This window comes from Paralichthys olivaceus, chromosome 23 (assembly GCF_024713975.1).
Source record: "Paralichthys olivaceus isolate ysfri-2021 chromosome 23, ASM2471397v2, whole genome shotgun sequence".
NCBI lineage: Eukaryota > Metazoa > Chordata > Actinopteri > Pleuronectiformes > Paralichthyidae > Paralichthys > Paralichthys olivaceus.
Window position 1 is genome coordinate 4,283,089 of NC_091115.1, and position 26,826 is coordinate 4,309,914.

The following is a 26,826-nucleotide window of genomic DNA, read 5'->3' on the forward strand; positions in this document are numbered from 1 at the left end:
GTTTTTCCAGTCCTTTCATTCCCTCAGCTGTTGATATGCTCCTCTCCTCCCCGGCACTCATTCTGCCACGCGCAGAGCATTCCTCGCCTTGTTCAAACACTGCCTCCAGAATTCCTGCCGTTGTTAAAATACTCCCCGATTCTTTCTTTCTCCTTTTTTTTAATTTGCCCTCCGAGAAGCCGCCACCTCTGGAATGCACTTCTCCAAATGTACGTGAGGAGGAGAGAACGATGTCTTGTTTGCAGCGTTGTTGTCGTTGCGACTCAAGGGCGGAAAAATTGCTTTTTTGAGGAGAAATTGATTGCAACGCAGCGTTGAAGTGGCTTGTGTCGACTTGATTACTGATTTTTCTGTTATAAGACACATAACAAATTCAAATGACTGAGTTGCAGACCCGTTGCAACCACCGCAGACACTGAGGTCATGGCTGTGGTATTATTCTGGGAATTTTAAAAATCAGGGGGATATTTTACAATTTGCTGTTACAGTTAAAACGTTATTATTCCTATTTTTAAAGAAATTGATTGTTGATTGAAATTGATCTTAGCATGTAAGGGTATATACAGTTTGGCTTCTCCCGCTTCGTGTTTAAGGTTCAGGCTTGAGAGTGAACTCTCAGCAAGAAGGAAATTAAAACTATTTCCCAAACTGTTCTTTAACTTTGTAAATGCACCTTTTTGCTGCATCATTAATCACGTACCAGTATATCTGTAAGAGACTCAGATTAGATTTTTATTGGCCAACCGATAAATAGAATATATTGGAATATGAAATTGTTGAAAATATCAAGAAACACAAAGACAGTGATTTGAAAAATAAATCCTGCAGCCGCTTCTTTGGGTTATTTTTGATCCAGGTTTCTGTTGTTTTGTTGCGTAATCCTGAAAACACAGAAAAACTAGGCAGAATAAATGAGACCTGATGGTAATGACACGCTGATCGTTCCTCTGTGTTGGAAACAAGTGCACTTATCTCAACTCATTATTCGTTTGTTATGAGAAAAACACGATTTGACGGCTGCAGGAGGATTAACGTGCTCTCACACATGACTCGTGGAATAGCTGTTATCATCTCCACAATCATGGCGGTAAAGCAGCAAACTATCATTAAATGAAAACGAGCTCGGCGACTGAGTGACGTCACAAAGCCGACTGAGAGTTTTAAACACGTGCACCCTGGGAAGAAAAAGAACCCCTTTTGTTTGAAGTTGGATTAAACTCCCTCGTCATTTGTCCCCGTTCCTCCAGTTTGAGATAAACACGGGGATTTTCCTTTCTAGAGCCTTTTCTTCTTGCACATGACAAAACCCTCACAGCTGACTGAATAAACGCTGTTTTAGGGGAATGAAAAATGTGCACTTGAAATCTCTTTACCGTTACTAAGGAGACGGAGAACTACTCGCAGCCCTTGAAAGTGTTTAATAAAAGACACAAACGTTTCAATTAGCAAAGAAATAGTTCATCCAAGGATTTAAAAAAATAATATCAATGACATTATGTTTTCATGGTCTTTGAATCGACCTTTGCGGGTCCTTGACCCCCCAGAGAAATCTGGACAACATCAATAACGCTGGTGTTGTTCCACTTTCAAGGAGAAATAAAAGATGGAGGAGTCTGGAACAAGTGATTAAGTTTAAAGTTGGTTTGTGTCTGGAGGGAAAGGTCTCAAAGAAGAGGAAGATTTTCTGGTGTTAAAACCCTCGTTACTTCTGCTCTGCTGCCATTTCTCTGCCTCTCCTCTTTTCTTTTCTTCAATGGAAAGCTGGATTTGGGGAAAACCATCTCCTCCTCCTCCTCCTCTTCTTCCTCCTCCTCCTCATCCAGCCTTCACATCCGGGTCAGTTGGGTTGGTTGGAGCTGGATGCTGCCTTCAAGTACCCCTGGTAAAACTGTGTACTTTGTAAAGTTTGGGATCTGAAAACTTCTCCTTGATGCATTTGAACTCTGTTCCTCAATCCTTGAGTTTTATAGCTTTTTTATATGAACTTCTATTGTTTTCTTTAAAATTGACGCCTGACAAATTAACGCTTGATTGATGAAACTATTTTAGTATCTTAGAAAATGTTTCATTCAAACTATAAAATAGACAATTTTGTACTGATTACTTTATTTGTTTAGTTAATTATCAGAAATATTTGTAAGAAAACCTCCCGCTGCGTTGTGCACGTGTGAAAGTTAATCTCTGGGTAAACTCCGCAGCCAGTTCTCCAGATTTCACCGGGAGGTCGTGTCTGAAAACGGCTTCTGGGGGGCCAGGTGGGGGAAAGTCCGGAGAATCATGCACCTCCTCTGGAGAAACTCCTGATGATCTCCGGAGTTCACTGTCAGCTCAGTGTGTCCTTCACTGCTTTGTTTTGGACGTCGACTGTGTGAATTCCCACATGAGAGGCAGCACGTGAAGGCACCACAAGTTGAGCAGCTCTCAGTTATCGCGGACTGATGATCCAGCTGCTGTGCGCGCGCGTGTGTGTATCTATATGTGTGTGTGTGTGTGTGTGAGAGAAAGTGTGTGTGATAGTGTGTGCGCGCGCTGACATGGAAACAACTGTGGTTCCCTGTTGAAACCGGACACATTCCGGTGTTTCACGGCGGCGGCACCGGGGGGAACCGCGCAACGGAGCGACCGAAGAAAACTTCTCCCACCGCCGCACTCATGTGATCGGAGCCATGTCCAAGAGCCTGAAGAGGAGGAAGAACCACTGGACCAGCAAAGTCCACGAGAGCGTCCTCTGCAGGGACGAGCAGGGGCGGCTGGGGCTGGAGCTGCAGGGCGGCGCGGAGCATGGACTCTTCCCCGTCGTCGGCGAGCTCCCCCCGGGCAGCGCGGCGTGCCACAGCGGCAAACTGCTCCAGGACGAGCTGCTGCTGGAAGTCAACGACACCCCGGTGGCGGGACTCACCACCAGGGACGTGCACGCTGTGGTCAAACACAGCAAAGACCCGGTGCGACTCAAGTGCGTCAAACAAGGTGAGACCCCCGCGGGCAACTTTCCCCGCGTGTCCCTTACTCCTCGTCCCCGGCAGTTTCCTCCGGTGTCCGGGGGAAAGCGTCGGTTTCTCCGAGGAGCTGTTCGTGTTTTGACAGCGGAGCTTTTGTCTCGATGAGAAACCCGCACACGCACAGAACTTTTCTCCTGCTTTGGTTTTGTCGTTTCCATGATTTCCACTGAGGTTCGTTCACGTTGACGCACATTCTTTGCTCGTGTTGTGTCTGTGTTGTGTAGTTTGGGCTCTTGAGGGGGTGTGTTACAGTTTTTTCCAGTGTGAAAGATGCAAAACACACATTTCCCCACGATAATATCGTGTACAATACTCACAAACAGACGAATAGTACATGAAAGTATGCACCGTGCAACATGCATGTTGTGTATGTTCACATTGTAATGTTTATAGACCCGAAGCAATCCATCAATTCTAGTTTTATAAAGTAAAAAGTTTTCATGATGGTAAACTGTATATTTTGGGACGTGATAGTTTCTAGAACCAGTGATTAATTCAGATAATAATCTTTATTGAAAATGATTGTGAGTTAAATGATAGTAAACTGTTAACTTTGGGACTGTTGAAAAGTTAACACATGGAGCGATCATTCATGGACCCAGTGTTTAATTCAGTCAATGCACGGACCTCGTACATTTATATAACTTCTCTTGGTCGGAAATGAACATTATTCACACTGTTAGTGTTGGAGGAAGTTTATTAACCCTTAGTTTGTTTTGCCTGTTGCTATGTTGTGTAGTTTTTTCTTTTGAGGGCGTGTGTTACATTTGAGGCAGTCAGAAAATACACATTCCTGTGTATAAATCTGGCTTCAATACTCTCAGATTCCTACAAACCAATAATACAATTTATAGTAGTAAAGAAAATCCTGTTTCTTGATATTAAGATTACAGAATATCTAAGTACCTTTAATACCACTGACATACACGTTGGATTAGATTGGATTGTACTTTATTGTGAAGCTCCTGAAGTCTCTCTCTCTCATGTTTTATATATTTTAATGTATATATATCTAAAGCAACTGATATTAAGGTGATTGATAAAAAAGAAAATATATATTTTACAGTTACACTCTGATGTTGGATACGTTTTCATAGTAGAGGTGACTTGAGGTAACAAGTTTTTTTCCCTGAAGGAAGTAGAAAATTGTTTTACATTTTCAGTTTCACCTTTGAACCACACACACAAACACACTCTTGTGTACATATATTTTTTTTAAAGCAGGCATTTAAATTTCGCAATATTTATTATCCAATTTGTGCTACATTGAGTGGACTAAATTGGATTTGGAAAGGATATTGTATAAATATTAGAGCAAATCCCAGACTCCCTATTTCAACATTATAGTGGTGTCACGGGAAATGAAAAATACCATAAAATATGATAAGGTCACGTTAACTCACCACTGATGCCGCGGGCTGCAGCAGAAGTCCCTTCAGGAGGATTACTGGGGGGGGGGGGTGCGTTCAAGCAGGAAGTACAGTGCTGGAGTGGATGCTTTTTTTTTGTAGGCACATGAAACTGGAACAACTCTGATTTCGCGTTTCCAGCAGAATTCATGTAAATTAGCCGAACTTGCACCAACTCCAAACTCCATCTAATGCTTGTCAACTTTGTCCAGTGGTCGTAAATCTCTTAAGTCACGGACACACTCCTCTGGTCGTCCGGGGCTTTGATCCTCGCGGCTAATGACACTGGCCGTCTTGCATTGTGAGCTGAGCGGAGGATCTGCGGCCTCTCGTTTGGGGGTCGAAAAATCAGCCTGTAAGAGGCTTTGGATCAAAGTCTTAACCCGTGTGTTTGTATGTGTGTGACGGTGTGGGGGTGAGATTCAGCGTCGCACCAGGGATTTATTCAAAACTGCGGCCAAACCTCTATCAATCTAACGTGTTACGATAGTTTCATGAAATATTCATATCCCACAGTGATTGATATTCTCCCGTTGCTCTGCTTGTGTTTGTTTGATTGGCTGTTTACAGCGTCAAGTTGTTTTTGGATATGATTGATGTGGATATTAAGTAAATATTATGAAGCAGAAACACACATTCGCAGTGTCCTTACAGCAGCGTGCTCAACAACAGATATTTTTCTCCTCTCAGTGAAGGCACATTAAAACCCTGTGCACCACAGTTGTCTGTGCCAGCAGCTTATTACAACCCTCACTTAGGTTTTATTGTGAGGTGACCTCTAGCAGCTGTAGAAATTATGACGGGAGCGAAGGAGGAAGTCGAGTGAGGCGGCACAAAGAGCGACAACGTCCTTGTTAGGAGGAGGTTGGGGTGTATGGACGGACAAGTCTTTCAGAGACGCTGCTCGTCCCATTAGACGTTATCAGACAATATCGTCTCTTTTATTTGAGAAAGGAATTATTCCATGAAGCTTCTGGAGAAACAACGAGACTCATTACATGTCTGAAAGCAGCTGGAGATTTAGCACGTGCGCCTCTGCAAGGGCACCACGTCACGAGACGCTCCTCTGTAACAGAGGTTAGGGATGTGAAAGGGTTGTTGAGGATAAAGGACTTTGCACATTAAGACGATGCACATCCACTTGCCAGCTTTAGTCAGAAATGTGTTCCTTGTTTCCTGCCTGATGTGGAACCGCAGAGCGATTCTGAGAACTCTCGCAATCGTCCACATGACAGAACGATTACCTAGTGTCACTGACTAGTTGACATAGAAACATCCACAATGCTGGAGGACCACAGCATAACTGGGTGCTGTCATGTTGTAGCAGTTACTGAAGACTTCCTGTCAGGCTTACAATCAAAGCTATACAACATATCGGAAAGCTTTCACTGTTGGGAAACTTGAATGAACCTTTTCAGTCTATTTTTAATACATTTCATCAGCTTTTCTTCTTTGTCCTTGTGTCTGACATTGATTTCCCACGCAGTCTTTTAGATGATCAACAAATCACTTTGGCAGGAGGCCTTAGATTTAAATACCCACTGTCTCTTGCTAGAACTGTTCACGCCTGTAAGCAGAAAATTGTAATTTTCTCTTGCCGTATTTGATGAACCATGAAAATTTGCTGCATTTATTTGCACAAATATGATTCAGGAGTGAATAACCAGTCATAATGATGGGGTGATGGTGTTTTCAGTTCTGTGAGCTGTTTTGTTGGCGTTTAGATTAGATGAAGGTTCTGGTCAAACTGGGCTGTAAACAAAAGTTTATGTTCACAGTTAATAGTTGCTTGGTGAGTGTCAAATTGATCCACGGTTACTTGAAGAAAAATGTCTTCAACTCTTAACTTCCCATCTGAGGACGTGACGCTCACTGAAAAAAACACTTGAGGAATATGAGGCACGATACTCGGTCGCAGTGGATAATAAGACTTCACAAAATGGGCTTCATTTCCCCAGGAAGAGGGTCACTGACCATCGAACGTGCGTGGTTGATCTCCGCAGGTTGCTCATGGCCTTTCTGAATAATGCATCACTTTCTCGTTTGCAGTGATCTGCTGCTTCACTAATGTTACAACTTTTAAAAGAGCTGTCACTTGCTCTCAGGATATCTCGTCTGGTTTGCCAACTTTCATTATGGTCTTCTCTGCAATAAAAAAAAAAAAAAAACCCAGATCATGATTCACACTTTCATTTCTATTAAAGTCATCAGGACTCATGTTTATGCATATATGCACTTCATTTCCCCATGTGCAGTAATATGACTTTAATTTTTCATGTCATCTGAAAACCTAGGGCACCATTCCCATTTTAATGTGCACACACACACACACACACACACACACAATATTAGGATTTTTATTCGTCTCTGAGGTGAGGATCAGATTAGATTGCCAGCAGCAATCAGGCCTGCCCTGTAGGACGTAATTAGGATCGCCACAAAACAATGATGGGTCTGTAGGAGAACATAGGGCGCAGTGACACAGACGACCCTTCATTAGATGAAGACATTGTGGACAATGTAAGTATGGAAGTGAGACTAGCTCCTGTGGCTCCTGTAGAGTTGATGACATGTGAAGGTCAAAGTTGTCACATTTTGTACGTGCTTTGAAATAGACTTTTACTTGATGATATTTTCATGTGCTCCCTTTAGAGTTGTGCTTGTGTTCGTCCTCCAGCGCAGCCGCAACATCGCAATTAAGCCCTTGAACAGTGGGGCAGTATTTCAAATTGCAAAGCAAGGTCGGCAGCAAATTCTGCGCCAATGACAAAACAAGGGGGGGGGGGGGGGGAATCATTATGTTTGTAATATCAACGTAACAGCAGTGGTCTCTGGTACTGGTGAGATGATGAAATGTGATCCACAACGTCCAGTCAAGGCCAAAACACTGCACAGGAGTTTTGTGGAACTCACACACAGGATTTTACAACTGTGGTGGCAGTACTTTCACCTTTTCTAGTGAAGTGCATTGTGCTTGTGTGTATTTGGTTGGCCAGTGCACTGCTGGACGATGAGGCACAGGGTTGCGGGTTCAACATTTTTCTTTATTTGACGACTGTGCTTGGTTTGCCAGAGCTCCCCGTCTTTGCACTGCATCAAAAACGGACTCCGTTGAAATGACAGACAGGGCAGCGCCGGGTAATCTGATGAAGTAAGACACCCGCATGTTTCTCCAACTCCAGACTGAACAATAGATTATAGAATAATGGAATAGAGTTTTTTAATACACTGTGTGTCGGAGGTATCACCATCGTATTGACGTTTGGTAAAAATAAAATGTTTTCAACAAAGCTTCCTGTGCCAGCGAAGGATGATGCAACAGTTATCTGCCTGTGAGTGGATACCATATAATCCCCCAGGTATACGTAAAGCTGCGAGATAGCATGTGAACAATACGAAGCCGCTTGCAAAATGGTAGAGAAGCATCACCCGTGTTAGAAATCCGTTCTCTTGTCACTCAGTCGTACCTTTTATAATCTGTAATTCATAAACACTGCTGCCAAAACATCGAGATAAATAGCTGTACATCTCACTCCCTGCTCCTTCCCCTGCATCTCTCTCACACACACACACACACACACACACACACACACACACACACACACACACAGTGTAATGCCCCAGTTCAGTTTTATATTTCAGCTCCAGTGAAGGATTAATGCAGCCGGCTACTGAGGCTGTCACTGCATCTTTCAGGACCGGCATAGTGAGAGGCTGAGAAGCGTATTCTGATTAAGCCTCGTCGAGTGGTGCCCCGTGCAGGTAAGAGCAGACATTTCCAGGTCAGCCGAAGGAAATCAGTGTGCTCGCTGGGTGCCCACTTAGTGCAAGCTGGTGCTGGGGGAGTCATTGCAGCAGCAGCGTGGGCAAGGGGACACAGAAATGGCTGCCAACCCGAGAGTTAAAAGGTTGTTTCTCGCTGACACCGTGACTCGACAGATGACCCGTCAGCCCCGACTGACAGGAGGCTTTGGTCAGGGGTGAGATATCTCAAGCATTGTAAGGGCGGCCCTGAAACTGGCAGAGCCATTAATTGTTCCCAGAGGAGTAGCTGTGTGTCACATGATCGTCCTCTGCTAATGGAGTTTGCCAGTTGTCATGGAAATAGGAGAATTTGTAATAATGTCCTGAGCACTTGCAGCACTTCTCATCCGTGCTGGATTAAAAGTTGAGGCTTGCAGATCATTATTGTTTTGGTACATAAAGTTTATTTCAATTCCAGGGGACATTTTTCACATAGTACACATTATTGTTTACTACATTTTCTGTATATTTAATTTAATTTATTTCTCTACATTCTATAGTTGTGACCCAATTGTTTCAATGGCACTTAACACAATTATGATTATTCTGAGGTATTTTGGATATTAGGAACCCACGTCTGTATCTGCACCGTAAGGTCACAGTAATCCAAAAAATGACTTTACTAGTCTTACTGTTGCATAAATACCTTTTCACCCCTTCGTATCGATGCCTGAGAGCTGAACTCAGTTAAGGAGCAATGTCAAGTTGAGGCCTCATTCTCTTCTGATTGTATTAACTTCAATGGGACACTTTGTACTTTGGTTTCACGTGAAAGCAGCTGAGGAGCTCAACATGATGCTGACAGATTGTTCTCTGACCTTTTTACTTCCTTTGTGTTTGGGGCCTCTTTTGAATTTGTAACACATTTCTCTGGCCATATTTAAACTCTGGTACCCTGGTACAGAATGTGCCTGAACTGAGCCTCTGCAGTGGTCGAGCCAAGTGGCGGAGAGGTTGCTACACACTGGAATCACAGCTCCTGTAGAAGTTGTAGACAGACTCAGGTTTGAGCACCTTTTGTTATGTCAGGGGATAAAAACTTGATTTCATTGACTGAAATATTATTATTAAATCTGTATTTTATAGCAATTGTAACATTTGCTTCTTTATTCACATGTTTCAATTTGGAGTAAGCTCGGAATACAGTCCATGACCCCGTGCCTTGAATCATAACGTCTCACGTCCTCTTTCATCATGCCTTACTGATGCTGCTCATGTGCTGGTTGAATCACGGTCTTGTGAAATGCATGCTGTGTAGCTGGAAGCCGTGTTTCAGAGAAAATATGTAGATAGTAAAAATAATGTATTCGCCAATCGGCTGCTGAAACTGAAGGTTAAGGTCGGAGCCAGGGATCCAAGCGTCTGGCTGACAGGAGTCCTGAGCACAAAATAAAATCCACACAGCAAATAAAGGAAATCGTAAAACGACACCACACGTGCTCTCCCCTGCAGCTCAAGGGGAGAGCGGTGTGTTATGACACCATCAAGTCAATGGCGCATGCCCAAGTAACGGAATGACTGATGTGAGGGATGATGAGTCTGGACTGGTCACTGGTCTGTTGGGGGTTTGAAAGATGGGACGGGGCAATCCCGGCGAAGTTGTGTTGAGTCAGACACACACTGTTGCGTGGGAGTGCGGTAATGATTCTCGGTGCAGTCAGTCTCATCCGTCTTCTTGTCAGGGCCCCATTGAGAGTGTTAAGCTGCAACAGCAAGTGCAACATGGAGAGTGTGATACACACACACACACACACACACGCATAAAAAAGCAGCTATCAGCCTGTGTGTGTGTGTGTGTGTACGTGTTTACGTGTGTACACAGTATGAGTGTATCCCTGGAGCTGTAGCACCACTTACCACATGCTGTCCAATCATGCTTGACAGAGGTTTGGTGGAGAGAACCTGTTGTCGTTGCCTCTGTTACACTGTCTGACTGCCAGGCTCACCTCTGGGGACAGGTAATGATAAGACACACACAGACAGACACACACACACACACACACACACACACACACACACACACACACACACACACACACACACACACGTCGTCCTCCTCTCCCTGTCAACATCAGCCATCTGTTGTGGCAAGTGGAAGACGGAGAAATGGAAAAGCTGCAAACTATTGTCTGCACCGCACATGTGTGTGTAGTTGTGTTGCGTGAACATGAACACGGATGCACGGATGCCAGACCACTCTGGTGTTTGTTTGTATTCGTACAAGTGAATTAACATTAACTGAATGTTTCAGTGAGTTTGTCTCCACTGCGGTTTTTTTCTTCTTAAAGGTGAAAGAAGATGGAGGGAATATTTATGACCTTCTCCGTTATCTAACTTCTATAAATAAATGGTATTTGGAGCATAAAGAAACAGAATAGAAAGGAGCCCTTTACCTTTTCATTATACTGAACCATAGATGGATGTCTGTACTTCCACTTTGTGTTTTTGTTGCCGTCTGTCCCAAAAAATGGCAAATGTGAATCCTCCTGTATATCTGTGGTCTTTGTGTGTCTCTGTAGGTTCTCCTGAGTTATTGTGTGTTTTTGCTCCTCTACAAAAAGCTTGATTAGGATGATAAACAATTGTTTTGCTATGTGAAAATCTTGATAGTCAAACATATTTCAGCCAAAATAACATTAAACAAACGATTCTGTTTTTGTTGTTGTGCTAAATGAGGCAGGATTAAACATCCCGTCGAGTCTGTTTACATGTGCAACGTCTTGACAACTGATTGATGATTTTAGGAAACTAACAATTAACGAGACTGGTTTTTTAAAAATGTAAAAGTCTGTGATGATACGAGACAAAGACAGAGAACGACTCATCTGTTCACTCGACACCTTGAATCCTCTCAGCTGGTGTTCTCTGGTCACTGACACACACACACTGTCTGTAGCACGTGTTGTGTTTCCAGCTCTAGATATTGGATGATTTATTCACGGAGTAATGTACACGTATGCACTTTTACCTGAGTGACACCGGAGTCGTGTTGTTTGGGAAACCTCGTTCATCCTAAAATGAACCCTGTGATTTACGTTGTCAAATCTCGATGACGAGATCCTTTGTCCCAAAGAAAGTTATTCTTCTGATCTTTGCAACAAATCAGGGCCGTCACCTTTTGGTTCAGTTTGATTTTTCTTGCATGAAGAGCTGTGTTTTTTTTTCCACCTTTTTATTTGAGAGAAACAAAAGCCACAAATAGAGGTATTGTCGACCCAGCAGCCCTGTAGGCAGACGATGAACCAGTGTAAACATCAGATTGTGGTTTTGAAGCTGTGATGAATCAGAAAAAACGCAGATGAACTGCTGTTGTGCAACCTGCAAAATGTTATTGGTGCAGCCCCCTGGACGCTGTGAGATTTTGTGGAGGGGGATTCTGAAAGATTTCACATTTCGTGCAGAGCAAAGTTAATATTTCTTCTTCTACCTTCAAACTGTATGAATATAAATGAGCTCTAAATGAGGTGTTTTGGAGCGAAGGCGCTGGGGGAGGGTGAAATTGTCTGACCTGCTCACAGAGAGATGGGAATATTAAGAAAACTCCTCGGCCCACACTGGTTGTTGCTGATTCACCAAAAAAAGTAGAACGATCAATACGGGGCGATTAAAGCTTTCTGAGAGCTGCGCTGGTCGGTCTGTCCTTCGCTGCCCGTCTCTTGGCAAGGATCAAATAGTGTTGTCTTCTTATTCTACATGGTCGAGTGTGGGTGTATGAAGAGGAGCGGTTGCATTTGTATCCATTTGGGTATGTTTGTTTCTGAGTGGATTAGGGTTGGACCAAGATGGATTTCTTTTTTGTTACAGCTAATCGAGCCACATAGGGCGAAGAACAAATGACTGAACATGCTGCGTAGAATATCCAATACAGGGAGAACCTCTATTCTCACAACTTCCACTTACCTCGAATAGCTCGATGTGCTGTCCTTATTTCTCCAGGTCGGTTCTGCTGTAGTGTGGACAGTATTATGACGTGATAGCAATGTTAGGAATTTGTGATTCTGCTGTTCCTCGCCCTTAAGCCAAGTTGAAGCTACACATATCAAACACATCAAGCTGCAGGAGAACGCTTCAGTGAACATCAGTTTTAAAGAACAGAGAGCAGCTTTGGCCGCATTGTTCCGTCCAAACCAACCGGAGCCAAAGAGAAAACTACACGAGCTGTCTGAAGCCGACCAGCAGTGACTTTGAGTCACCTTGTCTCTGAATCACATTGTTATTGCTTGATTTCCCAGTTTGAAGACGTGCGGTGTTAAAACATCATGCTGCACCTTCACCACCTTCACCCCGTCCTGTGCTCTGATTAGCTGGAGTTGTCGCTAGAGATGTAGTTGTCTGGAAATCAAGTTGGACTCCAGTGCATGTTCCTGTTCTGAACTTAATGCTCGGCGAAACCAATCGTGTTCTGGTTCTAGCTTAACATCTAATGCACGAATGTGTTCTACCCTCGGTGAGAAAGGCCCCAAAGTGTGGAATCAGCTCTTGTCCAGTAAAACGTTGGATGATACTACAGCTGCTTTTGCAAAGAGCTGAAACTGTTCAAAACCCTGTAGGTGTCAAGAGTTTCTATTATAATTCACGTTACACTGTAGCCAACCACTGAGCGCATGTAAAAAAAAAAAAAAAGAGAAAAACCCAATGTGTGGCTGATGTATTGATCGACTGTAGAAGCAAGATGTGCAGCACAGAAGTGACAGAGCAGCAGTTTCTGACAAGATAGAGCGTCTGCAATAACACTGGGAACCAGACACTGATTAACCGCCGGGCAGGACGGACCCTACAAGGAGTTATTACCGTGTCCCTTCAATAAAACCTGCCGCAGCCGCTGCGCTGTAGCATGTGTTAATGTGTCTATGCATGGACCACATATGTCCCGGACGCAAGTGGATGGTTTTGACTTCTTCAGGGATTCCTGTCAAGTCTCTTCTAGCCTTTAGCTTCCCCCCCGCGGCCTCCCTCCTCCCACCCTGCCCTGTCGGCTTTGCCTGCAGCGAGGTCACCTCCAGCCGCTTCAAGCCAACTCGCATCCTCACTCCTGGGAGTTTTCTCTTTTTTTTTTTTTGTTTTTTTTGTTTAACATATGCAGCGCTGCCTCTCGCCCTCGCCTTTCTCTCGCCATTTCTCTCCGTCTCGCGCCCATTTCATCCCGTTCCCCTGTGGGAACCGAGAGCGGCACGTTCACGTGGGTTTCGGAAAGATGAGGAAACCGACTCCGTCTGTCCCTGAGCTCGCAGACATTATTCATGAACGAGGCACAGGTTGGCCATGAGAGAGAGGGAGAGAGAGAGACCCCTGATGCTCAGCAGATGCAGAGGGAGGACGGGAAGGAAGGAGGAGAGGAAAGGAAAGAGCATTGACAGGTGCTGTTCTGCTTTAAATTCAACTGACAACCGTGGCAGTTCTGTCGTTCGCCTGTGGGACACATCAGCTCATTCCTCCCCGACACATCTTGTTTTGTTTTCAGTCGTGCGATATTTAAAGGGAAATTACTTTCATTCCTCTCAAGCTGCTTTATTATTGAAATGGAAAGTGACAGAGGATATTCTGAAGTGACCGAGGATACCAGAATAAGATTTGCTGTTTGGTAAATGAGGCCTGATTTATTGTGCTTGAAAAATAAACATTTTATAATGTTTCACAGAAATTTGAAATGAGATTAATCTTGTTCTCTGATATTCAGATGAGTTGAGAAGAAGCCATTTTTATGTTTGTCAAGTACAAGGCACAAATCTTTTCATTTTAATGTCACATTGACTGACATGAAATAAATAAACAGATGAAATTACACAGCCGAGGTAAAATAAGATATTTTTTATTAGAGTTTACACTTAGACTGTGCTTTGATTGATAAAGAATTGAAATCCAATTTAATTGTATCTTTAAAAATGGCAATAATCTAATAGTATGAGCGAAACAGGGAGAAGTAATAATCCTCCATTAAATAACAAATCACTCACCTCATCTGTAAATTCAGATTTCACTCAAAGTGAGTTGTTTAAATTGAGCGGAGGTGAGTCACTCTGACACATCTCATGACGTGATCAGTTTATCTATAGTCATTGAATATGTGTAGATATTGTCTATATATGTGAATAATGAAGTATCTCAAACTCTAAATAGAAACTGATTTGACTTCAAATCTCCTGACCTACATTAAGCAGATAAGAACCGACGTGATTCAGACGACATCCTGCTCATGTGTAATTAAATCTATATTTTCTGCATAATCAGACCCTTTGATTCAGATCAGATCTTCTTGTCAATTCATTATTTTTAAAATTCAAAGACGGAGCTTTGTGACTTGGCACAGCCTCACAGAGATCGTCTTTAATAATTTGGCGAGCAGTTGGACGACTAATCTTTCAAATGTGTCGGAGCGTTTAAATCTGATCCAAACCCAGTTTCTCGGCTCTTTCAACGTTTCCATCTCGACTGAGTTGACACATCTACGACTGCAAAGTGTCGCAGGTCGCTGTCGTGCCGAGGGTTGGACTGGCTTCTTCCCCCTTTTTTACATTTTATTTTTAACATAAATCTTTTGAAAAGCTAATCAATCATTTAGTGGAAAGAAATAAACAACATATCGGCTCTTAATATATTTAATTAGTTAATTTTTGTCCTATGATAAACAAACTATAATATTGACTCTCGTTACTGAAGCAAATACCTGGATGATTCAGTTTTCAGAGTCTGCTTCTCTGAATGCAATGCCTTGTATTGCAGTTGTATTTTTATGTTGTTACACTTTTGCTTGAGTTGAGCACAAAGTTGGGGGTTAATATCGATCTTCTGTGTTTCCTGGCGACTTGCTTGTTTTGATGTGGAGTAAAATGTGGAAGAATCTCCGGGTTGTTGGCTTCACTGTGGCCGCGCGCTGTTCTCAGTAACCCGTGGCTCTCGGCTGTTATTTTCCCCCTTGTGCTTAGTTACTTTAAACATTGATTTTATGCTTCAGGAGCTTCTTAAGAGCTGAAAATATTGTGTCCAAAATGTAGGCCTCTCTGACTCCGTCCTCCCGGTGCAGCAGAGTTTGACATTCAGCGATTGTAGTAGAAAGCGTGAACTCAGACTCGACTGCTGATTGAAAACTCATCCTGCTCGGGGGCTACTGCGAGATCTGCATTCGGTGTAGATCTCTATTGAATTACAAAAAGACCTCTCCCTCTGTATCTCTATATTTAATGCCAGGGAAGAGCACATTTGCAACTTGTGATGAAGAGGCTGCAGAATGTAGAGCAGACAGCAACACGCTTTCCCCACAAGTTCCCATCGCTTCGGGGCTGCTCAGCCACGCTGTGCAGCTTTCTGAACCGCGGGGAGGTACAAAGGGGACGAGGCAGCCGTCTGGCATCGCACCGTCCTTCTCTCGTCCACGTGTCCCTGCAGAATCGCTGTTATTCACCACAAGGTATGCAGTAATTAGACCGAGGTCAGGGGAGCGTGTGGCCTCTCTCCCTCCCACCCCAATACAACATCGTCTAAGAAGTGGGGCGGCAAGTGTTGTCCTGACTTCCTGTAACAATTAACGCAACGCCTCTTCACTGCCCTCACTGCCGCCCTGCTGTTTGCACACCAACTTCATTAGTATCTCTCACTCCCTCACCCCCGTCCTCTCATCCTACTCTTGATTATTTTCCTTCGGTGTAAAGGCGTTAAAGAAAAAAACTGACTAATGAAACAAAGAATATGAAAAGAAAATTGGAGACGCCATCACCTCAGCACCGCCGCTCTCTGACTGGAGGCTCAGTCCTCGGGCATTAAAATGTGATTTGTTCTTTTTAGCCTCCTCGGTGGAACCACTTTGAAAGGTCACCGTTTACAGCTCTCTTGTTCCTGCAGAATTAATCCTATCAAACACAGACACATTCAAGCACACATTTGAATATGACTTTGTGCTCAGACCCCAAATGTAGCTTAAGTTCATGCCCTGAATAACAAGCTTTTTCTCATTGTCTCCCCTGGAAAGATGATTTCACCTACTTAATTTAATGAGCCTTTTGTTCACTTTCTCAGGACTCTCAATTTCTTTTTGATTCCTTTACCTCAAGGGTGCACGTCGCTCTTTGCAAACTTTATATCCAGTCTTCTTTTTCTTGGGATAATTTAAGTAGTGTGACCTCGCAGCTCCAAAAAAAACATGTTTTTGAATTTAGCAAATGTATGAAAGTGTGAATTAAAGATGTTCCGAATTTTATTTTTGAAGGGAAAGATGGAAAAAACATGGTGTGCACACACTTAGTGATATCTCTCCCATAAATGTCAGATTTGTTTTCCACCCAGTAGTTTTTGCCTGACACGATCACAAACCAACAAAGGTTAAAACCATGACGTCCCTGGTGGAGATAACACGGCTGAAGGGTTGCTACGTTTTGAAGGGTGTCACTCTGGTCTGTGACTCGCTGTGTGAGCTTTCTCAAAAAGTCAAGCGTGAGAGCTGTGGTGGAATTTAAAGCTGCTCCCTTGTAACACTGGCTTCTCTAAGCTCGTTAAACTGTCCAGTAGCCCCTGGCTTCACTCCACCGGCCCAGACCAATGCCTCTATTAGCCGCTCCTTCAATCCGCAGACTGACTACGATATGAGCCTCCCCTGGTTCCTGTGGCAGATTGTATGGGTTTAGCCCCAGCCATGCTTCTAGCCATTATGATGAGTGATGGCGCTCTATTATTCTAACTTGAAAGCACCCGTTGTTATGCTAATAAGGCATGGCAAATGAGGGCCGCATAGCTTAGCTTCCTTTCTATCTCTTTTTCTCATTTTCTACATCTACTCTCTCTGCTGCATCCCGACCTTCCCTCATTCCGCTTCCCTTTCTCTCTTCCTGTGCCAGTGTGCATTGTGGGTGTTGTCATCCGGTCCCTGCAACACCGGGACCTCATGCGGAGAGGAGTTGTATGGTGTTTTTCTGTATCTGTTACGGAACGCTGCAGGCGAAGCCTCGCCGCCGAGCTGGTCCCAAATGGGAGCGCGGTGCCAGCCACAGCTTCACCACCGCTGAAGAGACACCTGGCTGAACAAGAGCAGAACACACCAGCTGTGTGCAAGTGAAGCAGAGAAGTTTTGCCTCTTTTCTCCTGCGACCCAATGCTAGTTGGAGGGATGCGATGGACTCGATGGACTTAGAGCCAACCCACCCCCGACCCGTCAAACAGTGCACGGATGCTGCAGACATTTTTCCCCAGCTTCAGCAAAGTTGACAACATCATCCGAATAGACAGCACAAGCTGACAGAGCAGAGACCACATCATTCATGAGTCTTTGACAGGTAGCTGGAGCATTGTGCAAACCAACACAGTGTAAGAATAAAGTCCAGATGGAGTTTTAACAGCACTGATCTCTTGGGCCCTTTGAGACGGTGAAACTTGCCAATAACCCTTCAGCAAGTCAAACTTTCTTACATACTTGGCTGAGCAGACATTGTCTACACTGTCTTCCATGCGTGGTGAAGGAAACACATCTGGCTTGGTGCTGGTGTTTACCGTCCAAAATCTGTGCAGGGTCTGAAAGTGGAGGAGGGTTGTTTTTTTTTGTGTTTTTTTTAACGCTACAATTAACAGGCTCTGCAATTAACGTAGCCTCCTGTTAGCTTGTTTATCAGCAGGATGACGCAAAAACTCCTGAACACATATTCACGAAACCTGGTGACCTTTCGACAACTCCCTGTTCAGCTCGGACGCAACTGATGTGGTTCCAGGTCCTCACAGCTGTTAACACGCAGCACACGATGAATCTGGATCGGTCAGTGACGGTAAATCAGCTGGAACTGATCCGTGGATATGAGGATATATCCAGTAATACACTGGACTTTACTGGACCTAGACCTCCGCTTCCTCCAGGTTGTCGCAGTAGATTCGGCCTCCTCTCTTACACCTACCTGTTTCTGCCTGACTGGTGCACACTGAACGTGCCCTCTCCAGTTAAGTCATTCCCTGACATACTCTGAGGCATTGAGACATTTCTAAACGCTGTGAAACAGAATGCCCTCTTCTCTCCACAGGGCGCCTTTCACGAGCGCCGGAGGACGAATACGAGTCCTGGCTTCTTGTCATCGCGCATTATGGTCTCGCGTTGATTTTTGCACTGTGCACCTTTTACAGTTTGCACACTGGTTTGTGAGGGAGACGTGCAGGTCGGAAAGAATGTTTCTGCGCTTTTGGGATTTGATTATTCGATGAAATAAAAGAAGGAAAATGTATCCTCTAGAATCACAGCCCGTGTGTTTTGAGCAGATCACCCAGTCGCAGTCATTCTTACATATTAAGATTATTATTATTAGTATGCCAGGGAAGCTGTGAGTTGTGTTTTGGTATTTACTGCTCTAACATCCAAATCCTCTCATCTACCAACTCTGGTGCCCTGATCAATGTGCCAACAGTGTGAGTAAATCCCTGTGAAAATAAACCCAAACACTCCTTTTCTCCGTCTATCCCTCGTTTTCACAGCCACCTCCCCCCTCCCCAATTTATTCTAGCCAGCGACCTTTCTTCCAGTGATGTGTGTGTGTGTGTTTGTGTGTAAAGTAAAAGTTCAGACTTGGCACATGGACTGTACTGCCCTGGCCCGCGGTATTAATTAGGTCAAACTGATATACACAGTTCCCTAAACGGCCCCGTCCAAGACATTCCAGCGCAGCCACCGCGCAGCCCGGAGGCATCTCAGCTCGCCGTAGAAAGCCTTGTTTACTGTGGTCTGGCGAATTATCACAGCAGCTTGGCCCGGGGCATGTTGAGATTCATGTCCTAACACTGTTGGGAAAGATGAGAATTTAGTGTCATCCTGTAACTTATCAGGAGCCTCCTTCTCCTCCTCCTCCTCCTCCTCCTCCTGCAGCCACAGGGAGGAGAGACAGCCTCCTCACGCACGGAAAAACTCTTTATTCAGGATCCGTGCTGAACTGTTTACAGCCGAACTCTTACAGCTCCCAGTCATTCACGGTGCTCGGTGTGGGCGTGACAACAGCGAGACAAGTTTGGCTTTAAAACTGGAGGGTGTTTGCAGCTGTCACTGGCAGATATGTCACCGGGTCAATTTGAATAATCAATCCTCCTCGGCTTTCTCTTGCATTTAGTTGAATTAAATGACAGAATACTTAAATAACTAACAGGGAAGTTTAGTAGGTAAATGTCTTAGATTCTTTCTTGATTCTTACTTTGGAGACTGTAATTCTGAATGTCAAAGGAGTAAAATCAATCTTTAAAGGCTTTAATTAGGGTTAATTGTGTTTGATTTATATAAGTGACCTTAACGCAATTTAAATTATTCAGTGTCAATTTACCAGCTTGTTGTTGTTGGATTGTGTCGGAGGCTTCTTCTTCTTCTCTCTCCACTGTTGCCAAGCGTTTGCTCTTTGTGAGTTTCCCTCTAATATGATACAGTTTTGACCTGAAGTGCTTTGAGGTGATGTTTGTTGTGATGCAAATTTAATATTTGTGCAGAAAGTCTGTTGAAACTAGAGGAAACTCTGTGACGTGTTTGTGGAATGAGAGAAGTACGGAGCGAGCTGTGTCATGAAATAGATTTAAAAGCTCCGACAGCCAGAAAACAAACAGTTGTCATCTTTGATTTTTTGTTACAAGCGCTGTGTCCGAAGATGGAGAATACATTTTATGGCTCAAATAAATTCAAGTTTCCTAAAACAACAGATGTTCACCTCCACCGAAGAGGTTTTACTTCATGGTTGGTTTGTTTATTTGTCAGCAGGATTACATTTAGAGATGTTCACAGATTTCTCAGGGAATAATTAATGGATGTTGAGGCTAAAGATTCAGGAAACTAATCACCCCTCACCTGTCCAGTCGCATCTTCATGGTAACTTCTCAAATCGCTCCACAAACCTTCCACGAAGCTCCTCGGCTGCGACCCGGTGGCCGTGTTTACTCTGACTGCAGCACAACCGAGCGTGCACCGAGAATTCAGACATCAAACCTGCAGGTTCTGTCACAGCGAGGACATTTCCAGATGTTGCCGAACGACACCTGAGCATCAGAGTCTGTGAGTCTCGTCCTCTCGTCCCTCCTCCGCTGAGTCACAGCCGCTGGAATGTGAGCTGGAGCAAGAACAGGGGAGAGTAAGTGCTCGTGACAGATGTGCAACCTCATCTGAGTGCGAGAGCAAACCATTCAGGCGGCACGTTGTTTGCCTTCTCTTTCCAAGGAGCAGGACTGGGGGAGAAATTACATGACAGCGCCTGCAGCAAAGATATCTCGAGGTTAAAAAACAATTGCTCTGTAAGGTCTGTGAACAGAACCTCTGTGGTTGGAAGTCAGAGAAACTGTTTCTGCTTCTTCTGCAGTTTTTAAATAGTTTTTTTTTTTTCCAGCTTCCTCATATCTTAAGTCTTCCAGTAATGAATCTGTAAAATCCCGTCTTTGAGCCAGGAGCTAATGAGTCATTTTTAAACCCACTGTTGAAATTTAATGAGTGTTAACAGATTGGACTGTTTTTAAATCTTTCATGTCGATGCTCAGACTTTATATGTGACCCAGAACTTCATCACCTGTCAGAGCTGATGTCGAAAATCCGCTCAGATGTTCGGATACAAAGACGCTGCCTCAGGCCTCTCGTGCAATCTGTGTTTACACTGAGGACTTAGATATCCATCTCTGAGGGGGCGAGTTATTTTCCTGAGGACTCTTTCTATTCTTCTATTAGTGGAAACTTTGCATGAAGTTAAACTTTTGCTAACAGGTCCCTGATCATTGTTTTAATGCTGTGGTTCACATCTGCTGTGTGCTGGGACCTTTTTAAACAAAGCACTATTTACTTGTGAACCCCTAGTCACAGGCTGCATTTGTTTTAGAGCCCGATCGATACCGATGTTTAGGCGACTGATGCCAAAGCCGATATTGAGAAGTAAAACATTTCTGATACCGATAAAATAGTTGGCAGTGTTCTGAAAATGTTATCAAACCATGGTGACAAAGAAATGTCATTAAAACTCATCCACATTAACTTGTAGTTTAAGTACATTGGAACCTCCGCAGGCTGCAGACAAATCTGCCAGAAGTGGAAAAAACCGAAACTGTCTCACATGGACGATGGAAGTTCCTCTGGTTCCAGTTTGGCTGTCGATGGGTGATCAGGTGGCCACATGGGGTCAAGCTTGCAGCTTCCTTCTGACTGATTGGCTCTCGTCTGGCCCAGATGGCCCCACCAGTGCAACAAAAGACCCTCCGAGAGTCGAGAATGATCCGTTCGGCCCGTAGCTCCCCCCAGATGAGCAGATTAATCACCAGACCTGGAAGAGACATGTACATGCTGTAGTCATTAATAAGAGCTCCTCTGTGAACACGAACCGAGAACAGTAAAACAGCCGCCTTATTTATCGTCTCCTCTCTTTTGTCGACTTATTTGTACGTCTTTTAAATTGCTGACCAGCGCTGACTTTTTTTTCCCAGAGTCTCAAAGCTTTGAAAACTTTCAAGGATGACAGCATTGAATCAGAGTGAGCGACCGGCGTCCTGGGAGCACGCCGTGTCAAAATAAAAAACCTGCTCCCTCGACGTCCTCTTATTTCTCTGTGCTGCCACTTCCCCCCCCGTCTCTCCCGTCCTCACCCGAGAGAGGAACAATCAGTCGGTCTGCAGGATTTAGCTGCGAGGGAATCTGGAGGGTTTGTTTTCTGCTGTTTTGCCTGAGAAGCGGCACATAAGCCATTCACCCCCCCCCCCCCCCTCCGCCTCACATTTTCTTATTGGCTTAAAGAAATTAAAACGTCTTTGCAGCAGAAGCCGCTCTCCCCCAGATTCAATTTTGAGAGAATGGAGACAAAGGACCGTGTCCTGCTGCCTGGTGGTAAATAAGGAGCCTCACCTTTAGACCAAGTTTACAGTTTGAAGCACGGCAGGAAATGCAGAGTGTTTCAATTCCCTTCAGAGCTGCTCAGTGCTTAAATCAATACACAGCTGGGAACGACTGCACGAGCGACGTGTTGAACTTAAACAAACCTTCATCGAGCTCAAACATACCTGGATATATATATACATATATATATATACATATATATATATTAAGGATGTAGTTACAACTCCTCGCCTCACATCATCTGAGCTGCGTTTCGTTGACGGTGATTGAACATGCCGTGCCGTGCCCGTTGACTGAAGTCGCCCTGGCACATGGTTTCCATCACAATCTATCATCATTCTTGTGCTCTCATTAAATCATTAGCGTGCCCTTTGGATCGGATGTTTTAATCTTTGAGCTAAGGAGATGGTTCCCTTCACAAGGAATGTTCTTCACAGTGGGATGACGGCAGTGTGTCACAGTGGGTTTGTATTATAGGCGTTGGTTTTTCCTGCGGGGGGGTGCAGGATGAAACCACACACTGTTTTCGTGCGTTTGCTTTAAATGTCACCAACTAGATTTTTAATATCTAGAAATCACATGAAGTGGTGTTTATGAAGCTCGTGTCTGTTTGCGAGGTTTTCGACACGGTGCTGACTGATAATGGATATTTGGGGGTTGATGCCTTCACAGATATCAGGGGGTAAAAACTTTATGATACTGATATTTATATTAAGGCTGTCACATTTTAAAAGTAGAACATTCATTTGAACCTGTGGGGAAAAGTTCATTTAGTCTGAAAGCCGAGCGTGAAGTAGTCATGCGTTGTGATCCAGCAGAGGGCGCTCACTATCCAACAAATTACAGTATATAGAGCATGAATTAGGTAAAAGTTTTACGTAAAATTGAACCATAAATGCAAATATTCACTGTTGTTTATTCTGTAAAATGATTTTCTTATCGGCAAACATAAATGCCAAAAACATTAAGTCTATGAAATGCTCATTTTAGTTTTATCTGCCAACTGATGTGTAGGTCGAGCTTCAACACTACAGAACTCGGTGGTTTGTGATAATATAAACAATCAATCATGCAATTTTTTATTTTTATTTCTATTGCCCGTATTCACAAATTCTATTTCAACTCTTTGTTTTTTCTTCAAAGTTTGTTAAAGTTTTGAAATAGTCTTTTTACACGTGGGGTTATCCGGCCTGTGTCCACCTGGACAAACATCCACCTGTCAGGTTTCAGGTTTCTGTCAAATCTGACAGCTGAGAAATACGAAAACATCCCAGAGGCTGTTACATCATCACAGTAAATGAAATGTGCGTGTTGTAATCCCGGTTCAGTGATTATGATTCACGGCAGACGACCTTCAGTAGCTGTTCACCTGACAGCGCTGTGAGGAGAGGCAATTATCACGCTGCCTAACGGTGCGAGGAGCAGATCGTCTGCTGCTGCTTGTTATTGGCTGAGGTCTCTTTGGTTTTTCTGATGCGTTCATTTGGACTCTATTGGCCGGTCCAGCACTTTGGTGTGTAGAGTAAAATATCTCAGTAACCACCTGATGGATCACGATGAACATTTAAACAGATTTTCTTGGCTCCAAGAAGATGAATCTTTGTCTGTTCACACCTGGAATTAACAAACTGTGTCTCATGTGACCACTTGTGATCGCAGACAATCAGAGAGAGCGGACGAGGTGGTTTTTATCCAGTCTGTGAATCTTCTGTTACAACTATCGGTGCGTTTGAATATAAATATAACGCAACAGAAGTAGAGTTTCAGTTTCATCCTATACTGTTTCTTCTTCACAGCTTCTCCTTCACAGCTTTCCTTGACCTTGTGATGTTTTCCGTCAGGGACAAGGAACAGTGGTTAGGAAAGGAGATTATTTAGACTTTTGACCGCAGCGCGTTCGACTGAGTGCGGCTGCTGCAGATGTGCTTTGCTCTCGTTGAAGGAGGCCGAGTCTCATGCTCCGATTAGATCAGTGGAACAATTCCACAGTGGCTTCAAAAAAATGTGGTGGAGTTGAAAGTGCAGATACTTGCTGACTTACGTGTTTGAGTAAAATTGAAATGTACCTTCTTGAATCTACTTGAATGCATAAATGAAGATTCAATTTAAGTAAATATACTTTGCGATATATCCCACCACTGATCTCAGACCAGCTCATAACGTGGTCATTGCATTCAAACCTGAATTTATCGCTGACCTCACAGGACGGATGTTAATACCAGGTCTGAACTGGGTCTTCACTTCTTCTCTGAATCCTCTGAAGTTTCTTTAGCACCACCATGAGGTCGACATTTTAGTTATTTTTTAGGTTTATTGCCAAGAAAGCTGAACATTCACCTCCAGGATGAATTGTAACAACTCAAGTTTCCCTTTAACCTTTCGTTTAGTCCCATCATTAGTTTACCTCACAGAGCCTCCAGCCTGGTTTCACCTCTGTTTATCCAAGGAATGTCAAACGAGCCCGTTTCCCCCTTTTTTTTTTTTTCTTAGTTTCACATTTACACGTTCGACCAGTGCAGTCGCGCTGCCGGCCAATATCCATCTGTGGCACAGTTGTGTCCTTTGGAAGTGAGATTTGGGTTTGGATTCAATCAAGTGGAGGTGCTGTTCTCAGCAGATCTGATTTGGCCGGAGCGGTGCATTCCAAATTCCTTCTGACACAGAAAAGAGAGCGGGAAGGAATAAAAAAAAAAACCACACAGGCTGAAAAGAAAGTGAAAATGGAGGTTGAGGTTACTCAGATGTTCACAGAAGAGAATCAAGTTTTCTGAATAATGTCAAATGGCTGCAGGCTGTTGTCTCTCCATGAATACTGCATCTCTGTAACCTTTGCCGTGCATACTGTTCTGCAGGGCTGCAGGAAGGTCGCACTGCAGAGCTGCCTTTGTGTGGACAGAACACACACACACACAGAGTGAAGAACACGTCTGTCTCTTCATTTTGAATCTCAGTGAAGTGGCCGGTACACACCCGAGGCCATCCAGGTGTATTTGCATCTCTTTTATTTCTACTTCTTCTCCTCTTTCCTGACTCTATTCTAAGACCTTGACCTGCAGTCAATATTTGGCTGCTCTCTCACGGGTTTGGGAACTTCTCTGAATTAAAGTTTCATTTTATCTCCGTTCCCTTGTTACTTGTATAGTTTGAGAAAAAGATTTCAGGGTCATTGCGATTCCTTATCGAGAAAGTTTTTGTCAATGCGAGAATTAGTAGCGTCTTTCAAAGTTTCAGGACAATGTGTCACGGAGCAGTGATGCGGTTGTGCCTCACTGGAAATCACAGTTCTATTTTCTTATTATTTATGTTTGAGATAATTGTAATGATGTTTAAAAAGCATAAAAGATGTTCATGTTGACATTTTACATAAGAAATTATTATTTTAGTGGTGGTTATGTAAATGTTTTACTCTCTTATGACGGTCAGGCTCTACTTGATATTCATTGTTGCCTCATTCAGAGTAAAAGGTCGACCTTTAACCCACAGGTTAAAAACTTCGACCTGAACGTTTAATTTTCAGTGCTCGGGAAATATGTGGATTTTTACACCGAGAGAGTCAGAACATTTATTTTGAAACGTGAGGAATCTGCAAGTTTTATAACATCCACCTTCTGACTCACCAAGCAGCTGGCACCATTACTCAGCTGCTTCTGGCCCATGTCAACCGCACGGCAAATCGTTTTAAACTCGCTGGTGGAAGTGCTTTTTTAGAGCTGCAGAAACAGATGGGTGTTACACGCACACTCACACACACACACACACACACACACACACACACACACACACACACACACCCACACCCACACCCACACCCACTGTACATAAGCCATACAGATGATGCAAGCTCACTCTCACCTTCTCTCTGGGGAATTGGCCCAACAGACCTGGGGAATCACAACCTCAGCTTGACCTCAGCTTGACTTTACTGGGCACCGGCAGATCTTCACTTAAACAGAAGGATTAAAGATCACAACCTCTGGGGCTTTCTGTGAGAAGATCTTCCTCATTAGCATTTTCTTTCTCTTTCACTTTGTTGAAAAGAAAAGAAACGTCGGCAGTGATTTCCTCCAATTCTCCCATTTGCTCTTAAACAATCAGCTTCTGCAGCTTTTTTAAAATTCCTGCTGTGAACAACTTTGGAACGGTGAAATAAACCAAATTATTTTTAGATTAGCTCTAAGATTTTAACATTTAATTATAAATAGTGCAAAATATCAGACTGTGAATGAAGATGGAAGACGCCTCCCCACTTCCTCCAGCCATCCACAAATGAAACCAAGTTAATTACGCTGACATCTTCTGACATCTTGCACCGATGACGTCATTCGGAGCCGGTGTCTGATGCATGTACTCGACCAGTCACAGCCGTCAATCATGTTTTTCTAGCATCAAATACCAAATTAAAACCAAAGTTATCACAGAGATGAGCACAAAGCAGAAACACAGCACTTAAACATCAGTGTGAGAAGAACTACCTTCAATGACTGTTTATTTAGACTTTTGAGTTTGGTCCATGTCTTGTCCACTAACATGGAGGAAATGAAGTTTATGGCCTATTCTACATTCTGCCACCAGATGGGGATCAAGACCCTTTAGCTTCACTTACGGGAGCAGGCTTATCTCCCATCGTTATTTAGTCTACGGTTAAAATTCTACAAGCATCGCCCTTTAGTGCAAATGAAAATTAATTTGTTAAAATATACAAACGTACAAACAAGACAAGAAAACAAAGTTAAAATAAATCTGCCATTGCAAACAATTTGTATTCAGATTTTGCAGAAAGCTGCTCAGAATTCATTTTACGTCCACACACCCCAAA

The 26,826-nt window shown here is 43.6% G+C and overlaps 1 protein-coding gene across 13 annotated transcripts in view; it reads left to right on the plus strand.

Annotated features, from left to right (window-relative positions):
* Window positions 1–2,147: 2,147 nt before the first annotated feature.
* Window positions 2,148–26,826, plus strand: part of magi2a (membrane associated guanylate kinase, WW and PDZ domain containing 2a) — a 163,570-nt gene continuing 138,891 nt past the window's right edge. For 3 of the 13 annotated variants that reach the window (XR_011240099.1, XM_069519506.1, XM_069519508.1), the window contains exon 1: window positions 2,148–2,967. Coding sequence is in view for 12 of the 13 variants with exons in the window: in XM_069519506.1 (XP_069375607.1) it covers window positions 2,667–2,967 (301 nt within the window). In the remaining variant the exon portion in view is untranslated. The remainder of the gene's footprint in view (window positions 2,968–26,826) is intronic. The other 10 variants (XM_069519498.1, XM_069519499.1, XM_069519497.1 and 7 more) reach the window with 10 other exon arrangements.